Genomic DNA, 18,409 nt, shown 5'->3' on the forward strand with positions numbered 1-18,409 from the left:
GTTGGAATCACAGCACTTCTTTTCTCAGAGCCATGTTGGCATCCTCTCAACCACGAAGGCGACTGATGCAAAAAAAAAAAAAAAACCTCCAGTCAAACTATTGAAGCTCAAACTGCATTTTTCAGACCACAAGTCCCCCCCCCCCCTTTTTTTTTTCTTTTTTTTTTACTAGTTTGAGACGTCCTATGATTTAAACTAGTGTGAACTGTCTACCAAAAATAATCATGTGTTCATTAAGGACTTTCCTAAAAATCTGTGCACTCAACAAAACAAACTCCAGTAATAAAAGTAAACTAGTGTGTTGTCCGTGGGGATCCATGGGCTCTAGATTGGGTCGTGTTCAGTAAATAAGCAGCTGACATTTTTCAAAGGTGGTAATAAATTATGCAAAGTTTCTATAATTATTTTAACTGAAAGTGCAGGAAATTAAAATGAGAAAGTTTTGTGAATAATTGTATTCATTATTTGGCACATTTAGTTGTGTTTTACAGCTGACAAGGTTGAGATAGTTCCTTTGTTCAGAGCTTGTCTGGTTACCAGGGACTGATTCATGGTGACATCAGCATCCATTTTTCCAGTAGGTGTTACCTAATATCCCTAATTCCTCCAACAGTATTAGTCCTATCAACGTTTCCTTTTTCACAGAGTTCGTCCTTGACCCATAATACATAACATCAGCTCTCCCCAGTTTCTCTGTGAACGAGGTTTCACGCACACACAGGCCACTTGGCTTTGTCACCACTCTGTGTTCATGTGATGGTTTATTTTGTCCAAACTACATCAAATAACATCCAGTACGTTGTCCATTGCATGTTTATCATCTGTCTTGCTTATTTTTAAAATTTTAAACTCCTCCTCACATTCACCCTGACATCAGTGAGTCAGAATGTGAGGCATTATTGTAAAGCGTTTTGAGCGTCTGATACAGATGGAAAAGCGCTATATAAATGCAGTCCATTTACCATTTTCATGTTAAGTAACAGCACAGCTGTGGTGTGCACATGCCGCAGCGTGCTGTGTGTCTGTTGTTGCTACAAAGTGAGTTCCACATACAGAAAACAGGTGCAACTTATGCTCTGGAAAATACGATCACCACTTTAGCGTTGTCATGGTGTATTTTGGTTTCCCTCACTCATCTTCATGGACACTCAGTTTTCTAGGACCGCCTGCTCTAGACAGACTTCCCTTCCTGTGTCAGACATTTCTGACTGATTTTATCCAACTATACAGGAGGCATAATCTGACTTATAACATCTGACTTATCAAGTGAGGAAAGCCATCAGAACAGTAAGGTCATTTTCAAGGTCAAAATGACAGATGATGTATTTGTATCTGTAGCCATGTGGGAGGAGTCGGGTCAAAGGGCTTCCCTCACAGACCTGATTCCTGTAGAATCCTCACTGCATTTAGACAGGAGTTAATATTTGAGGGAAACTCCAAAATTATTCTCAAATTAATAACTTGTTTTTGCTTCAGAGTTCATGTTTATAATGATTATATGAACATAACTGTAAAATAAGTGCACTTTTTTCCACAGTGTCAGCTGAAATAACTGATGGATTATAATAAGTAATTTAGATTTGAGAAATGAAATGAGTTACATTTTAAACTATTATTATTATTAATGCATTTTTGTTCATTGACTCGATGGAATTTTTTTTTTTTTTTTTTCAGTTTGTAGAATAATAGATTTGTAGAATAATAGATTTTTCTTTCTCCATGTAATGTGGAATTGCGTCAGGCAGGGTATCCGGTGTAAAACTTGTGTCAAATCAACATGTAGATCCACCTTGGACCTGCTGTGGTGACCCCTAGTCTAAACCAGGCCTCTGCTGTAGGGACTTTTTTCACAACAAAATTTTTATTCTCATAATTGTGTCATTGTTTTTTCGAATGGTGGCTGTCATTCATGTAAAACTGTAAATATTCTCGTTAAACTTTCTCATTCCATCCTTTCCACCAGTCCTGAAGGGCCAAACAACCTCCTGTTCTTTTATTGTGAAACAGTCAAACAGGAAGCAGTCACGTGTGACGACTTTTTTGTTTAAGGACAGAGAACTTATTTTTGCTGTGAACCACTTTATTTATTCATTGACACTTTCTACGGCCTCGTCCACACTCGCTGTATGAAATATACATATATAAATATGGATTTTCTAGACCTTTTCTAGCTGGATCAGGTTCAGCTCTGGATGATGTGACCATGCTTTATGTGAATATGTCTGATAAATTCCTTTTATATATAAATATGTGTGTATGTATATAAATATGTTTGTAGATTTGATCTGAGCACTGCATTCCCGCCTCCTGCAGGTAAAAAGACTTTATAAGGATTTCTTTGTTTTTGGTCTTCTGTTGTATTTTCAAGTTATTTTGCTTTATTTTTCAAAATTAAACCAAACTCCTTCAACACAGTGTGATGACTTTATGTTCCAACAGAGGGCGCCCTCCTTCTAACGAGCATGATAAAAATCTTTACGTTTTGTTGGTTTTGTTTCAAACTTCGATTTTGTCCCCCCCCCCAACACATATTTTAAAGCCTTCTTGTCATTTGTGTTAATGACGTCACTATTGCTAGGGGTCAGTCTTTTGCCCCACCCCGCTCCACGTGCCGCTCTCATTGCAGCACCAACACACAGAATTTCTCTCTGTCCCAGATTGATCTCTTTCAGTGCAGCTTCTTGTTCTGACTTTAACACCAACACCCAACTCTTTCATCTCCAACTGTAAATGGTCATCAAAACATTTCACTCATATCTTTCTGAACTCTTCCGTATCAAACTCCATTGTGTTAATGTTTACAATGCTCATAAACTTAAGTTTCTTAAATATTTATTATGGCCACTTTTAAAACTTCAGTTGTCTTTCTAATTTTATTACTGGTAAGTTTTAGAATTGATTTAGATGAGATATACTCATTGCACAGGAATATATCACAATTATGTGAGAACTACTTTTTGCGCAGGAATTCATCAAGCACGTCGGCCGCGGGCGCGTACTAACACAGAATACTCAGAAACTGGACAGTTGTTCGGTCAAAACGAGTGTCCACTTTTAGCTTGTCCTAAGCTAAGTTGGTGTCACCCGTGTCTTTTGACCTTGCCGGCTGGTCACGTGACTCGTGGGCTGAGGTTCTTTTGCCTGACGGACGTTTAAACGTCAGTCCAGGTTTCGTTTTGGGGTTTTTAGTAAATCAGGAAACGTTTTAGTCTACGTTCTTTGTTGGAAAGCTTCTGTTTGTTCGCCTGAAATCGTGATGCAGAAAACAGCTGATTTCTGAAGGTGAGACTGACTTTGTTTAAATGTTGTCGCTGGTTGTGTAAACACGTTGTAAACACATAAACAGACTAAACAAACAATCTGACTAAATAAATGAATAAACGGGCTGTTAAAAAAATGCTAGCTTCGCCAGCTAACTGATAGCATACAGCTATAAATTCTTTGCCAAGTCTGTTTGTGGGCTGAAACGTCAGTTTTTGACGCGCTCCAGAGAATAACTACAAAACGACCCGTTTAAAACAAGCGGCTTCCTTCTTTTTTGCCGTTTTAGTAACATGAAAATCACGGAGCTCGGACTTCCGGTGGGAGTGGAAGTACGTAAAGGCGTCCTGCGTTAAACTTTGTTTTTGGACATGAAAATGTGCACATTTTAAACTGATGTTTACGGGCGTTTTCTTGCAGGTTTAATATAAAGGCAGCTGTTCGCCTCATGAGTCTCTACGTGACCAAATATTAAACATTTTCTGCGCATTTAAGATTTGCATCCAAAACATTAAAACAGGTTTTAGATACGATGTCCAGACAAACAAATCAGTTTAGATGATGATCTCGTTGTGTTGACTTGACTTTACTGTTGAGGTTTTAGACATTTTTAAATAAAGTCCTTAACCCCGAGAGACTCTTCTGAGGGATGAATGAAGTTCTGTCTTCATCCTCACACCGTTAAACGGTCCAGGCTCGAAGAGAATCTGGTCCGTTTGTCCTGAAGCTGAGACAGACTGTGAACGGATCCTCCACACGGTCACAGACGTGTCAGTGTCTCTTCCCTCACCAGGCTCCTCCCCTTGTCTTGGCTGGAACCTGGTGCCCACGTCTGTATTGCACTTTGATCCAGTGCTGTCGTTCTAAACGTCCTCTAAGTTAAGTTGCCTCCTCCAGACGGTTTGTATTTCTGAATAGTAATAAAAAATACTCATGTTCTTACTTGACAGAAAACTGTTTATATTAAAATTATCCTTTTATTTGTGCAGTCAGGTTCTGAAGGTGGACGGACTGAATAATAATAATAAAGTTTAATGTGATTTTGAAATAAAACTGAAAGTCAACAAGATAATCCAGATGATTTAAAATAAAGCAAAACTGTCCAAATACTTGTGGACCCAAATTATTAAAAAGCAGTGTGGGTCCATTTGACATGGATTTGGAACCGTCCCTCAGTCTGTGGTCACCTCTTTATTCTGAGGACTCTGATTGGATGCTGCTGTGTTTGCAGTTAATCCACTGATTTTCATTTTCATTGGTTAATGTTGTTCTAGGTGACTTCCTGTCTGTCATGGGCCTCCAGAGCATCTGGGAAAAGTACAAAGTCCTGATTGTTATGGGAACCAGTCTGGGGCTGATCCACTGGGGCTGGTACAACCTGAAGGCATATCCTCTGATTCAAAGTCCCAAAGACAAATCCAGTCCTGAGCCGGCCGTCATCGGCTACGTTTCACCGCCTACTGCCACCAAGAACAAGTAGACCCGACCCGGATACCCACACCAGTCTGTCCCTGCAAGGTCCAAGGTCCCAGCCTCAGTGGACTGCTGGTCCAACAGAGTAAGACGTGTAAGCTGATCAGGATCTGGGTGATGAGGTCTCAGAGCTGGATCAGGAGGAACTGGTTCTGGGCAGCTGGCAGTGCTTTTATCAGCGTCCATGTGAGCATGTGGCTGATACAGCGAGCAATAAAGAGCGCTGCTCGCTCGGAGGCGGCGCTGAAACACAACATGACTGAATACAAACTGGACTGAACCTGTTTCTGGATGATGAGTTAACGACTCACAGATTAACAGAAAGAAAAGAAACGAGTCTGAAACAAGTTTTATAGATTGAGGTTTGTTCACATCAGACTGCAGCTCCCTGTTCTCCCTCTGGAGGGCAGTGTGCCTGCTGCAGCCATGCTGCATGTTTTTCTGTTCACCTTTTCAGTCGTCCTGGGACGTCTCAGGAACCTTAAGTGACAAACATGTAGCCAAGAGTCTGTGATGTGACCTTTGACCTCAAATCTTGCATGCTCTTTTTGGGGTCATAACGCTGATCATGGTTTTCCTGATGCCAGTGATCAATAAAATGACTGAGGAAAACATGACTCATTGCAGTTTTTCCATGAGATTTTTTTTTCAGCTCTGGTGGTCAATTTTAGTCAAAACTTCAGTCATGCTTAAATTTGATTCAAATATGTAAAAAAAAAAGTTTTATCTGAAGTTGCATGATAAAAAGTTTTCCCCTTAAGGGGGCACCAAAGTTCCCAGGGAACTTGCACTGCACTCTAGGTTTAAGTGAACTGCGGTAACGTAAAAACTAGTTTATAGAACTGAAATTTTCATCACTTATTTTGTCTTAAAATAATTCTGAGCAGAGAATAAACTCCTCTGTGCACTCAGTCTGACAGCACGTGCACGTGAGTCCCACATCAGTAACTGTTAGTGTGCCTTAATTGAGAGTGTGGTGACATGGGGGGTGTCACGTGATGAGTGGCGACATCTTGGTTCCAAAACAGTGTTGGCTGTTAATCCATCTGCATGTAAATCAGCTATTTTATTCATTTATTCTCTGAAAATGTCAGGTTGTTGTGTGTTTGGAGGCACAACAAGGGCTTCAAGATGTAGATTCACTTCAGATCCGAACAGAAGAAACATTTGGGAAAATAAAGTCAGCGTGTGGGATGGAAGTGACTTCATCATCAAAGCTTTAAGAGGTCAATTTATTGTTCAGTCCCATGAAAATTCAGTAAGGTATATCTTATATCCCATTTTTAAGGTGGAACTATGCCAGTATACAAAGGTATATCTAAATATCTAAAAAGGAGGAGTGAAATAGAGCAGAAAAGAGTAGAGTAGAGCCACTTAGGTGTCTGGTCTTGAGAACCAGGGATGGTAGGTTGAAAAGCTTTTGTATTCCATGGGAACTCTCCCTACCCACCCAAGCAGCTCAAGAAAAAAAAGGTATCTATATAATAAGACATAAGAAAGATAAGACATTGTTAAAGATTTTGTATATATGTTATCACTGTTAAACATTTGTACATTTGTCTTCTTCCTCATGAGAACGGTGTTGTGCTGTTTTGCACCTGTCTTAACCAAGCCTGAGAATTCAATTTTGTTTTAGCACTCTGGGGTCAATCTGAGCTGGGAATGAAGGGCTGGATGTACTTATTATTATAATATAACTTTGTTTTCGCAGCCTCTTAACGACTGGGAGTAAGAGAACGTTTTGACTGTTGTGATGTGGTGCTTAGTGTGAAGGAGTGTGAAGGACAGGACACTTCAGGCAGATGCAGAACAGCTGATAACTGCAACAGACGAACGAGATGTGCTGACCTGTGTAAAAGAAAGTGTTCTTCCTTACAGCTGCACTTATTGACGTATGCGTTTATGTTACGGGAAGAAACTTGTCTTGCGTCATCACCCCCACCCTTAGGACAAGTTTTTGTTTATGTGATGAGGGCGTCTCTTAATAAAAAGAGCGGAAAAGCAGGCCAGACTTTAGTGTAGCCTTGGTGTACAGCCTGACTGCACTCCGCGCGTAAAATTTGACTTTCTGTCTCACTGGTGTTTCTTGACTCTGTTTGTCTTGTTAAAGGTTTTAAAAATGTTTGGAGGAGAAAATACCCAACAGACATCATATGTTATATTTAAATATTAAGGGTAATAAACAACGTATACAATAAATATGGTACTATATAACATACAGGAGTAGGTATTAAAACCTAAATATTAATATAGAAGATTGTAGTATAGGTAATTTAATATGTAGATTAGTAGTAACATTAAATTATAGGTAGTAGGCTAAGCTATAAATCTGGTATTATAGAAACAAGCTATGATGTAATTCTATTGGTATCTATCTAAAGTAACTCTGCTAGCATACTATAGGAAAATAAAAAGCATAATCTATATGCTATCAAATGGAAACCTAAGAACTATGGTACTATACGAGGTCTGTTAGAAAAGTATCCGACCTCTTTATTTTTTTCAAAAACCTGATGGATTTGAATCACGTGTGCTTGCATGAGCCAACCTTGAACCTTCGTGTGCATGTGTGAGTTTTTCACACCTGTCGATTGCGTCATTTGCTGGTAAGCAGCCTTTGTGTGAGGATGGGTGGAGTCTCTCATCGTTTTTTCTTTGCAAGGAAAAGACGGAACAACTGGAGCAGCGCGACTGCATCAAATTTTGCCAGAAACTGGGCGACAGCCAGGTGGAAACCATTCGGATTATTCAGACGGCTTTTGGTGGCTTTAGTCGTGTGACTATCTGAGAAATTATGGACGAGCTGGGCATGTCACAACATGTCCTGTGAGGCTTCAACACGGTGGCACTTTTGCTGCGCCATCAGCTTCATGCCCAAGCCATCGGCATGAATTTCACCGCCACTCTTTTCACGGCAAAATCTTTCACAGGGGAATGTGCCGAAAAAGTGCTGATGTCCACCTCTTCCGCAATTTCTTGGATAGTCACACGACGGTCCTGCATCACCACAGCGTTCACTTTGGAAATGATCTGGTCATTTCAGCATGTTGATGGTCGCCCGGAGCACGGCTCACTCTCCACCGTTGTGCGGACGTCTTTAAACCGGTTGTACCGCTCCTTAATCTGTGTGATGCCCATAGGATCGTCACCGAAAGCCGTCTGAATAATCCGAATGGTTTCCACCTGGCTGTCGCCCAGTTTCTGGCAAAATTTGATGCAGTCGCGCTGCTCCAGTCGTTCAGTCTTTTTCCTTGCAAAGAAAAAACGACGAGAGACTCCACCCATCCTCACACAAAGGCTGCTTACAAGCAAATGACACAATCGACAGGCGTGAAAAAATCACGCATGCGCACGAAGGTTCAAGGTTGGCTCATGCAAGCACACGTGATTCAAATCCATCAGGTTTTTGAAAAAAATAAAAAGGTCAGATACTTTTCCAACAGACCTCGTATGTTGATGTCTTTAAAAGAACAAACTAATGAATCATTAAAAATCGAAACCATGTAAAATAAAACTGTAAATAATGAAAATAAGCTAGTTTTAGTTAGAAGTAAATAGCCGTTAATAAGCCAACTATGTACAGTAAAACTCACCTAAACCGTCATTGTATAAACCAGATATTCACAGTCACCGGACAAAAAAAAGTCCAAAAGTTTTTGTATTGTTTTCCATGGAATAATCATTGTTTATAACTGATTTTGTACAGTGGATTTTTCACTTACATCTGATAAAATGTTCTGTCCGATTGCAATGTCCATTAAAACCCCAAACAGTCTGGACGTGCACAGTAACAGAGGTACAAATTAAAGTTCAGCTGTGACACTCACCGATTTGTGGAAAGTGGGACCGGAGTCATTTCTGTGATTAAAAGTCTGACCTTTTTTTTTTCCTCACACCGTGTTCAGACTTGGACCTGCAGCCTGACGTGAACCTGTTAAATCAGACACAAAAGGCTGTGATTTGACACTTTGCTGCTTTTAATCCTTCGTCTCCCATCATTATATAGTGCGCATGCTGATTATAAATGGATCAGAAAAGTTCTCATCACATTTACAGCACAAAGTCGGTAAAAGAGGAAAATGTTCAGCTAACCTTTGATTTGGAGGTGATGATTGTAGAAAGAAAAGCTTGAGGGTGAAATTAGTCCAGAATAAAGCAAAATCCAGAGACAGAGAACTTTAAAACTGTCACACACGTTACAGAGCTGCAGACGCATAAATTCATTAAATAAATCATCAATTGTAAATTTATGTAAATTTGGTATCTTAAACTATTTTTATATTTATTTTGATAGCACCTGGACCTGGATGTGTTGCTGTATGTGGTTAAAGGATTTTAAAAAATGTTGAAAACATTTAAGTTTCGTTCAGTAGTTCAGTACAGTTGGAACCAAAATGGTGCCACGTTCTGAGTTGATGCCGCTCTCTCAATCAAGGCACTCAAGTAACTGTTGCTCCTCCCCATTTAGGATAAGAATCCTTCATTGTTCCACAACAGGGAAATTTACATTGTTGCAGCAGCACATGACATCAGTGACGCAGCAGGAGTCACGACTCAGCACATCTCTGCAGTTTTCATACTAAAACCCTAATAAGTTTGATTTCCCCTCAGAGCGTTCGAACTGTTCTAAAGCTCCAACTGCTGTTTATTCTTCTTGATGCATCTGATGGAGGAGGGGGGATTAAGGACAGAATGGGCGTGATAAGGACGGAGTGGGCGGGATAAGGATGGAGGGGGATAAGGACGGAATGGGATTAAGGACGGAGGGGGCGGGATAAGGATGGAGGAGAGGAGGAGGATAAGGACAGAATGGGCGGGATAAGGATGGAGTGGGCGGGCTGAGGAGGGAAGCTGTAACTCCTTAAAAACTGAGCTAGTGTGACATCTAGTGGCAGAAAAATCTGTTACCGTTCATTTATGGATAAATATGGTGTTTGCGTTTATAAAATCATACTTTCAGACTTTTTTTTTTTTTCCCCCACTTTTGGGGTTTTTAGTTCCAGGGCGAAGGGCACTCTGTGCACATCTCTCTGCCAGGAATGAACAATCCTGGAATTCTACTTCAGGAATGATGGTGAAATTATGTTAATGTGACATCATTTACTCTGTTCTTCCTCTTTATAAGCACATTTCACAGTGAAACTACACAGCACCCCCTGGTGGCATTAAATATTATTGTGCTGATATCCATCCTAAAAATACAAAATTTACCATAAATTCAGTGACCCCCCCAAAAAACAAAAAGGAACCCTGTGGCTCACTGAGTCCACCTGCAGTGATGATGCGACACTGCTCCCATCTAGTGGCTAACTGGGGTCACTGCTCCACCACAGAGCAAAGTGTGTCTGGTGTCAGAGTTCAGCGTTTGTTTTTTTCTCAGCTGCTTCTTCTTCATGTGTTTTGTCACAGTTATCCGGGCAGCTTCCGGCGGTCCTTCCTGGTGTTCCTCTTCCTCTTCTTGCTGAGAAACGTGTCCAGCTTCCCGCTCTTCTTCAGCTGCTGGTATTTCTCTGCGAGCTGCAGCTTCTTCTTCTCAGCTGGTTCAGAACATAAAAACAAACCAGTTTCAGTCCATTTAAACACAAATAGGAAATCATTTTCTGCTTTTTTATTGATATTTTACACTTTGAGCCTTTTCGGGTTGCAGCTGTATGTAAATATATGAGCAAGTAACTGACATTTGTTCGCTACAGGTTTAGCTGAGAAGGTTTATTTCTGTTTTTTTGCTGCAGATCCTGAGTTGTTCCTGGCGTGCAGTTGGGTCTCGTGTGTGTCTGTCTATCAGATGGAAAACCTTTATTGTTATTGTACATCACAATCAAATGTGCCCTCTGTACAGAATCCAACCACTAGGGGTGGTGTGCAGCCACAGTCCGGCACCCAGGGACCAACTCCAGATGTAGAGATGCTGCCTTGCTCAGGGGCAGAAAACGGAGCAGACCCTAAATAAGAATGTTTTTGATTGTGATTCTAAATAGAAAATAGATTATTTTTTTAAATGATGAAAGTCAACGAGATCATCCGGCCAATTTTAACAAAGCAAAACTGTCCAAATACTTATGGACCAAACTTATTAAAAAGCAGTCTAGGTCCATTTGACATGGATTTGGAACTTCTAAAAAAAAAAAAAAAAAAAAGCTGACCATTAATTAAACATTGAAGAACATGTCAACCAAAAGTTTACACAAGTCAAACATGGAGGAAAATGTTCGTAAAAACAGACTAAAAATGATCAATAAGAGTTTAGAAATTGGAACACATTTGTCCACGGCGAGGTCCAAGAGTTCACATTTATTTATTTACTGTACTTGTATTTCTTGACCCATTCACCCAGTTTTGATTATTTAAGGTTCAAAAAAAAAAAAAAAAAAGTATTGTTTGTATCCAGAAATGAAAACATCAAATAAAAACAACATCTAAACCGAATCAATAGACAAACTGATCAGATTCTTCTGCAAAAAACACAAACATTTTCTTGCTGATGGAGATAAAAACAGGGCTGAATGTCGTTTCTTACATTTCTTGATGAAGAAGGGTCTCAGGCCCTGTTTGGCGCCCTCTCTCTGCTGCTTCTTGAACTGCAGCTCTCGCTCGCTCTCCTCTTTTCGGCTCTTCCTCACTCGCTCCTGGTTTTCCTGGAAAACAGTAACATTCACACCACACGGTGGCGACACACAGCACAGCAGGCCTGTGGCGTCTGGTCTCCTCCCCCTCGGTGTGACTGACAGTCAGGCTGCGTTAAACTCACCATCCTCTTCAGGAGACTCTGCAGTTTTTCTTTCCTCTGGCTGTTTTTCTTCATTTTCTTCAGCTCCTTTTTTACCACCTGAAACAAAAAGCAAACATCACATTCTCACATCACACAGTGCCACCTTATGGTGTTACATTGCACCACATTTATTTGAAGATGGTAAAACAAAGCATTTTTAAGATCTGTCCTTTTTGTTGTTGTTTTTTTCATAAGGACATCAGCACTGACCACGGCACAAACTTTAATGCTCAACCAGCACGCGCCGGACATTAAAACTGTGGGTGCAAAAAATAAAAGAAGCCTGAAAATACAATCTGATTTTGCACTCTGAAAAATACAATTATTCCAAAAATATATGAAGTAACAGGTACTTATTTCTCCAGTTTGAACATGACCTCATCTCAAACCTGGATTTTTTGGAATATTTTCTACTTTAGTTTTAAATTCAAGCTTTCCACCCAACATTCTGATTTTTTTTTTTTTTGACACCCCAGGAGCTTTTACCTGAGAGGCGTGGTCTTACTGGAGAGGGGCGTGGTCAGTTTTTACAGCTCTGAGCAGACATGCCTCATGTGTTAAACCACACCCCTCTCAGGTAAGACCACACCTCACAGGTAAAATGAAGGAATGAAGCTCTGAAACTGGAAAAATGATCTGAATCCAACAAATAAATAGTAAATCAAAGTTTGAATAAAAAATTAAATTTTAAATTACAAAAAAAAATTTCTGGTCAGTTTTAATAAAAGTGGGGAAAAAAATTGCCTCCAAAACCAAAACTTGTTTTCATGTTTTTGTTTTAAAAAAATTAAGCAATCCCCCAGAGAAGAGCCTTTTTTAAGCATTCCTCACCTCTTTCTCTCTTTGTCTGAGGTCATTAATGAATTTATACGAGGTTTCAAATATGGCAGGTTTGTATTCTCCAGACAGGTCGTCGAATCGAGGATCCCTCATAGTCTAACAAACAAACAAACATACATACATGAAGTCCAGCAGAAGAATCTGGTTTCAAAAGAGAGCAAAAATAAATAAATAAAAAAAATACGCACAGTTTTCTTTACAGGAACAACCTGACAGAGGAAAGGAACAGGTTTTTTGGATGAAATCTCCACGGGCCTGAACACAAACAAACAATAAAATGGGAGTTTAAAACCAGCCGGCTGCAGCGAGACAAAGAACTCACCGGTTCTTGTTCAGCCTTTTCGTCGCCTGCTCGCGGCGTCTGGTCTTGTTGCCGTAAGCGATGGCGTTGTAAGCTTTGGTTCCCACTTTGTTCTGCAGCTTCATGATGTCTTCAAAGGACATGCTGGACAGCTCTAAAGGTCAAAGGGCACAGACACTGTCAAATGTATTTTTCTTGAAAGGGCAATAAAATATACAAATAACGGTTGTCATGTGACACAGTCCACCAATCACACGACAGCAGTCCGTTCTGGTGTCATAATTAAAGTTATCACCTCAGACTGCGACCCGTCATCATCATCATGAGTCCAGTTGGTGGTGTTCACGCCACAACACAAAACATTTAGTTGCCAAAAAACGCAGATAAACTGTGGGATTGATATTGTGATCACTTCCTGTGGTCACAAAAACAGATCAATGCAGTCGATCAACCTTCTGGATAAATGATGCATTTCAGGGCTCTCCCCAACCAATGGCAGTCCGGCGCAGCTCCAGGGTGTTACATTCTCAGCGCCATCATGACGAGTTTCACGTTTACGACATTCACTCTGCTTTCTCTGAGAATTTTGCTTAAATTTATTGAAATTCATCAGTTTGTAGCTGCGTGGAGTCATTTCTCTTCTTGTGCATCGCTTTCCTGTGTAATCTCGTAACGCAGGCATCTTGTGCAGCACTCGCACGTCATTGGTCTGGTTAACTGTCACTCAAAAAATAAAGTGCCGTCATTGGTGGAATATTCAACAACATGCAAAGGTTTAAGAGGAAACATCATGAACACAGTCAGCCGACTCTCTGTCCACATCAGTCACCACGAAGCACAACCGATACACAACGTCTGCGGTCAGAGGAGGATTTTGTTTTTTGTGCCATCTCGGGAGGTACCAACGTCCATGAAACTGAGAACTGCCAGAACATCCAGGGCGCTGCGGTCAACGACCACAGTGGGGGGGGGGCTCATCAGTGCTGAGACCAAAGAGAAGCTCAAGCTTTGTTTGAGAAAACTCTAAATTAATTTATTACTGTATAAAAAAAAAAAAATAAATAAAAAAAAATTACAGATCCCCAGTCAGAGGTGGTTAATGTGGCCTGGGAAAGGGAAGTCTGGGGTCCCCTGCTGGAGCTGCCAACCCCGCGATCCGATACCAGATAAGCAGTTAAAAATGCATGTATGTAAAAATAAAAAAATTACACAAAAGTATAAAAAAGCATGCATCATAGCAATACAACAATAAATACGCAAGATCGATATGTGCATTCAAGTTTATTTTATTTGATTATTGTTTTTTATTTTATTATTATCTTTCTTGTTTTGTCAATTTGTGGGCAACCAGGCAGAATCTCTTCCAGCCGCACCGAGCGCCACTATGCTCTAATTCTCTGGGGAGAGCCCTGCATTTGTTCTTTGTGTTAGCAAAACAAAGACTTATGAACGTCAGTGTTTTCTCAGTGCCACACAATAATGACATCAGCTCCGCCAAAAACGACACGCTCATCATTAAATTATTATATGAATATTTCAGATTTACTCAAAGACACTGAAAAGAAATCTGAAAGTTTTAAATTCCACTGAGTGACATCAATGAATAATTTAATCTGATTTCCGCCACACTAACCACAGAGTCGCTGCTCAACGACTAGCTGCTGCTAACCCCACCCACTTTTCAAACATAAAAAATGAAACATTTGCTGATCCTGAGTACAAAGCAGACAGTGTTCACTCACCTTTCCTGACGTCTCTGCTCGCGCTGCCGCCACCCTCAGTGTCCTCAACGTCACCGTGCTCGTCCTGACCAGACTCCTCCTCCTCGCCAGACTCCTCCTCCACAGCCTCTCCTCTCTCAGAGATCAGGGTGTAGTTCTTCTCCACATCAGAGTCTTCATCACCACTGCTGCTCTCCATCATCTCCATGGCAGCTGGCCTCTGATGCTGCTGCTTCATCCCGTCACTCTGTGATTCAAGTTTTTCAGGCTTTTAAACCAGAGTTTAAATCAATTTCTATTGCACTTTACAGTGATGACTCACATTCACCCATTCAGGGATTAGGGGCCTTGTTCAAGGGTCCTTAGTGGTTTTGTGGTCTGCTGGGATTTGAACAGAGGATCCTCTGGGCCCAGTTGTTTAAAGGTAATCTGATTGTATTTTAGATAAAGGATCAGATCAATGCCAGAAAATGAGTTGTTCAAAAACAGATTCTGAAGCCAGATTAGATCACATAATCCAATCTTGGTTTTAATCTGGATCAAACCCTCAGTTTGTGTTGTTCTAAACATTTTAGTAGCATTGGGGTATCTTTGATCCAAAAAAATAAATAAATAAAAAATCTGAATTATTACATTTGATGGATTCAAGGTGGATTTCAGCAACAAAATGTGATTTAAATTAAATTCTAATTGGTGAAATAAATAACATTTATCATGCAGTAGATATACATTTATTCACTGCTATTTTTCAGCGATTCTCAAACCAAATAGTTGAAATTATAGACTCATTCACACTGGAGGTCTACATAAGCTCTGTGCACCAAACACGTGGAACCAAGCACTCAAAGGATCTCATTTCACAGTGACAGAAACCACAGGCACACACAAGGTGCCATTATGCTTCAACAGTAGGATGTTTTAGTTGTACAAAGGGAGGAGAACTGACCAACAAGAAGAAAAAAAAAAGATGTTTGGGCTGAAATCACACAGAATGTAAATGCCACAGGATCTGACCAGAAGAGGACAACTAATCGGGTCAAATTTAGATGGAAGAAGACGAAAGCAACTAAGAACCATGCAGAGGCAATAAATAGATAAATAAATAAATAAAAACACTCAGACAACAAGCTTCAAGAGAGGTGAACACACCAACTTGGGTCTTGACATTATGAATCTGTTCCTACTGATGCAGAAGAAACTGTGACTCTTGATCTCAGTGCTGTTACTGTGGAAGAAGGTGAATCTGCACAAGTAGAGACATTAATCACAGCCACAGGAAGTCAAAGAGGTTTAGAAGGTCCTCTGACAAGCAAAGATGATGCCGCCTATGGGACACTTCTCTTAAAGGAGAAACTGAAGGAGCAGAGGAACAAATTAACCAAACTGCACCAAACCAAAGCCAAACTTGAGATCCTTCTCCTCAAAGCACAGCTCGGTCATTCCACAGAAGAAGGCGACTGAATGTTTGTGTGCACGATTTATTTTTTTATGTTTAAAGGTTGACATTTTAAGTTTGAATTTGAAGGACATGGGATGTGCGTTTGCTTTTTTTATGTTTTGTGGGGCAATGACAGTCCGGCTGGTCAAAAGATATTGAAAATGGGGTATTTGTATTTTCTGTGCTTTTGTTTCATCAAATACATTTTGAGTGGCCCCCTGCTGGATGTGGTGGTTTTACACACACTTTCAGTGTGATGATGTTGTCCATTTGGCTGCTCCCGTTATTGTCCGGGGTAGCCACAGCGGATACATCCGGATCCGCATCGGTATTTGGCACAAGTTTTACGCCGGATGCCCTTCCTGACGCAACTCATATGGCGTCTAATTCAGAACATCCAACTTCACTTTGATCAACTGGGCTAAAAGTAAAATAGATTACGTGATCCTGGATAGCAAACAAAGGGATTTCAAAATCAGGTGTCACGTACAATTCTTTCCGCCTCGCTTAGAAAACAGCGTTTGGAACTTGAGGTGGATGGATGATGAAAGAAGCAAAACACCCAAATTTCTTCATTTACAGCTATTGTCAGTTATTTAATCGATGTTATTAACTCTTTTTTGACATATTAACTGTTCTCCAAGAAAAATTTCTTGGACTGGTATCTCAGTGTCCATCTGGATGATTCTGAAATACCCTGTGGGTAGTTGTTCATTCATAAATATTCCGCAAGGGCAGTCATCTGCTCACGAAACATTTGCATTTTCATTGAGTCCGTGATTAACCAGTGTTAACAATTAAAACAGATTGAGCTTACTTCTGCCCTGGTGTCAGTTGACAGGTAGAGATGCAGATGGCAACGAATAAATAGATCTAAGCATAACATTCCGCGCTGTTTTCTAAGCGAGGCGGAAAGAATTGTACGTGACACCGGATTACACCTTTACAACAGAGGTGGACGATACTGGAAATTTTGGTATTGATCCAATACCAAGTAAATACAGGACCAGTATCGCCAACATCAATACTGATACTTTTTCATATTTAAGCTTCATAGATCCAAAGGATCCAAAAGACCTAGGACAGAATTTCATCAAACATTGTATGTGACAACAAAATACTTTATCACAATCAATATTTTTGTTTAAAAAATATCACTCAACACAACGTAAAACAAAATCTCCTGATGTAGAGGGCCGACAAACCACAACACAAGGGTGCCCTGCTCCGTGTTGTGTGACACAGCGCAGCGCTGCTCTTACAGAGAGCAGATTTTGATGAATCTGCGTGCGCAGCAGTCAGTGCATGCAGGAGAGAAAAAAAGCTTGAGTATCGATCTTTTTACACGAGGATCGTTCCATATCAATACCAGCGTTGGCATTGATATTGATTGGTATTAGGATCGATCCGCCCACCTCTACTTTACAACATCTGGCGACTGGTCTTCAAACTAATAATCAAAAACCTTTCGTCTTCTTTTATGAAGCTGTTGTCGTTGCGGTTTAATTTTATTGTCTCGCTGCTTTTAAAGTTTGTTAAAATTTTATTTTTTTGGTCACTTCATTAGTAACTTTCCTGCAACAAAAGTCAGAACATCGACTATACGCCGAATTATAGCGTATTTAACAACAGCAAGATGCTCCAGCTGATGTTTTATTATCGGTTTGATTTTAATTGAATAAAAAGTGTTTAAGTGTCTGGCGGAGCGAGCAGAACATTAGCATTAGCAAAGCTAACGGGTTTAACAACGATTAAAGGTTAACTCACCAACAAATTAAATCCTCATTTATGCCTTGCTTCACATCAGTTATGTTCTGTTTCACATCACATATTAATAATAAAAAAAACCGTTGATATTAAACTTATAAAACAAAACAAACCAAACACGTTACAGCACAGAACTCCACAGACCTCCTGCTGCTTCTTCTTCGTCTCTTTATATTTAGCAATTTACTGCTTCGTGGCATGTTACCGCCCCCTGCAGTATTGAGTCAACTACTTCCTTTCCGTCATGTCTGCAAACACGATGAATTCATTGTTTTAGCATCAACGAGTTTAACCTGACATGAAATCTCCGCAGCAGTTAAAGCTTCATGTCCGAATCTTCAAATAACAAACAAGCAAACAAATAAACAAACAAATAAACACACTCTTCTGGTTTAATTTCTGTTTGTCACACTCCAAATATCTGTGTCGGGTTTTGTCACAATAAATTACTTTTTAGATATAAAAAGCTATGAATAAATGAAAAGTCAAAAAAGGTTATAAAACGAAAAAAAACACGTCTTAATTCGTTATGCTGAAAAGAAGTATTTTTACTGAACAAAAGCCACATAAAAGCTATAAATCAGCTCTTGTAGAAAGATTAAATCAGTTAAATAATAAAATTCAATTTCACATAAAAATTCTTCTATATAAAACATGATTAAGATGTATTTTTAATTATGTTGCTATACATTTATTTTTACCTAAGTCTTTTTATTCTGTGCACATTCACACACACGCAGGGGGAGGAGTCCACTGGTTGCTAGGAGAACCCGGTGAAGATTTTGGCCAAGTATAACACGTTAAACCCGGTAATGCAAACACATCCTTCAAAATAAAAG

The 18,409-nt window shown here is 39.9% G+C and overlaps 1 protein-coding gene and 2 long non-coding RNA genes across 3 annotated transcripts; 1 reads left to right on the forward strand and 2 right to left on the reverse strand.

The window, feature by feature from the left end:
• The first annotated feature begins 3,057 nt into the window (after positions 1–3,057).
• LOC117526796 lies at positions 3,058–5,348 on the forward strand. The gene is made up of 2 exons (XR_004565353.1): positions 3,058–3,282; positions 4,536–5,348. It is a non-coding gene; the product is annotated as an uncharacterized LOC117526796 (long non-coding RNA).
• LOC117526797 lies at positions 4,517–5,913 on the reverse strand. The gene is made up of 2 exons (XR_004565354.1): positions 4,729–5,913; positions 4,517–4,685 (listed from the first exon to the last, which is right to left on the reverse strand). It is a non-coding gene; the product is annotated as an uncharacterized LOC117526797 (long non-coding RNA).
• A 3,063-nt stretch (positions 5,914–8,976) lies between these two features.
• On the reverse strand, positions 8,977–17,730 carry rrp36 (ribosomal RNA processing 36). Its single transcript, XM_034188869.1, has 8 exons — positions 17,571–17,730; positions 14,387–14,612; positions 12,666–12,798; positions 12,532–12,598; positions 12,335–12,439; positions 11,483–11,560; positions 11,252–11,369; positions 8,977–10,271 (listed from the first exon to the last, which is right to left on the reverse strand). The coding sequence occupies exons 2-8, from the start codon at positions 14,601–14,603 to the stop codon at positions 10,144–10,146; spliced, it is 846 nt and encodes a 281-aa protein (XP_034044760.1). The 5' UTR covers positions 14,604–14,612; positions 17,571–17,730; the 3' UTR covers positions 8,977–10,143.
• Between the last annotated feature and the right edge of the window lie 679 nt (positions 17,731–18,409).

The sequence above is a fragment of the Thalassophryne amazonica genome, chromosome 15, assembly GCF_902500255.1.
Source record: "Thalassophryne amazonica chromosome 15, fThaAma1.1, whole genome shotgun sequence".
NCBI lineage: Eukaryota > Metazoa > Chordata > Actinopteri > Batrachoidiformes > Batrachoididae > Thalassophryne > Thalassophryne amazonica.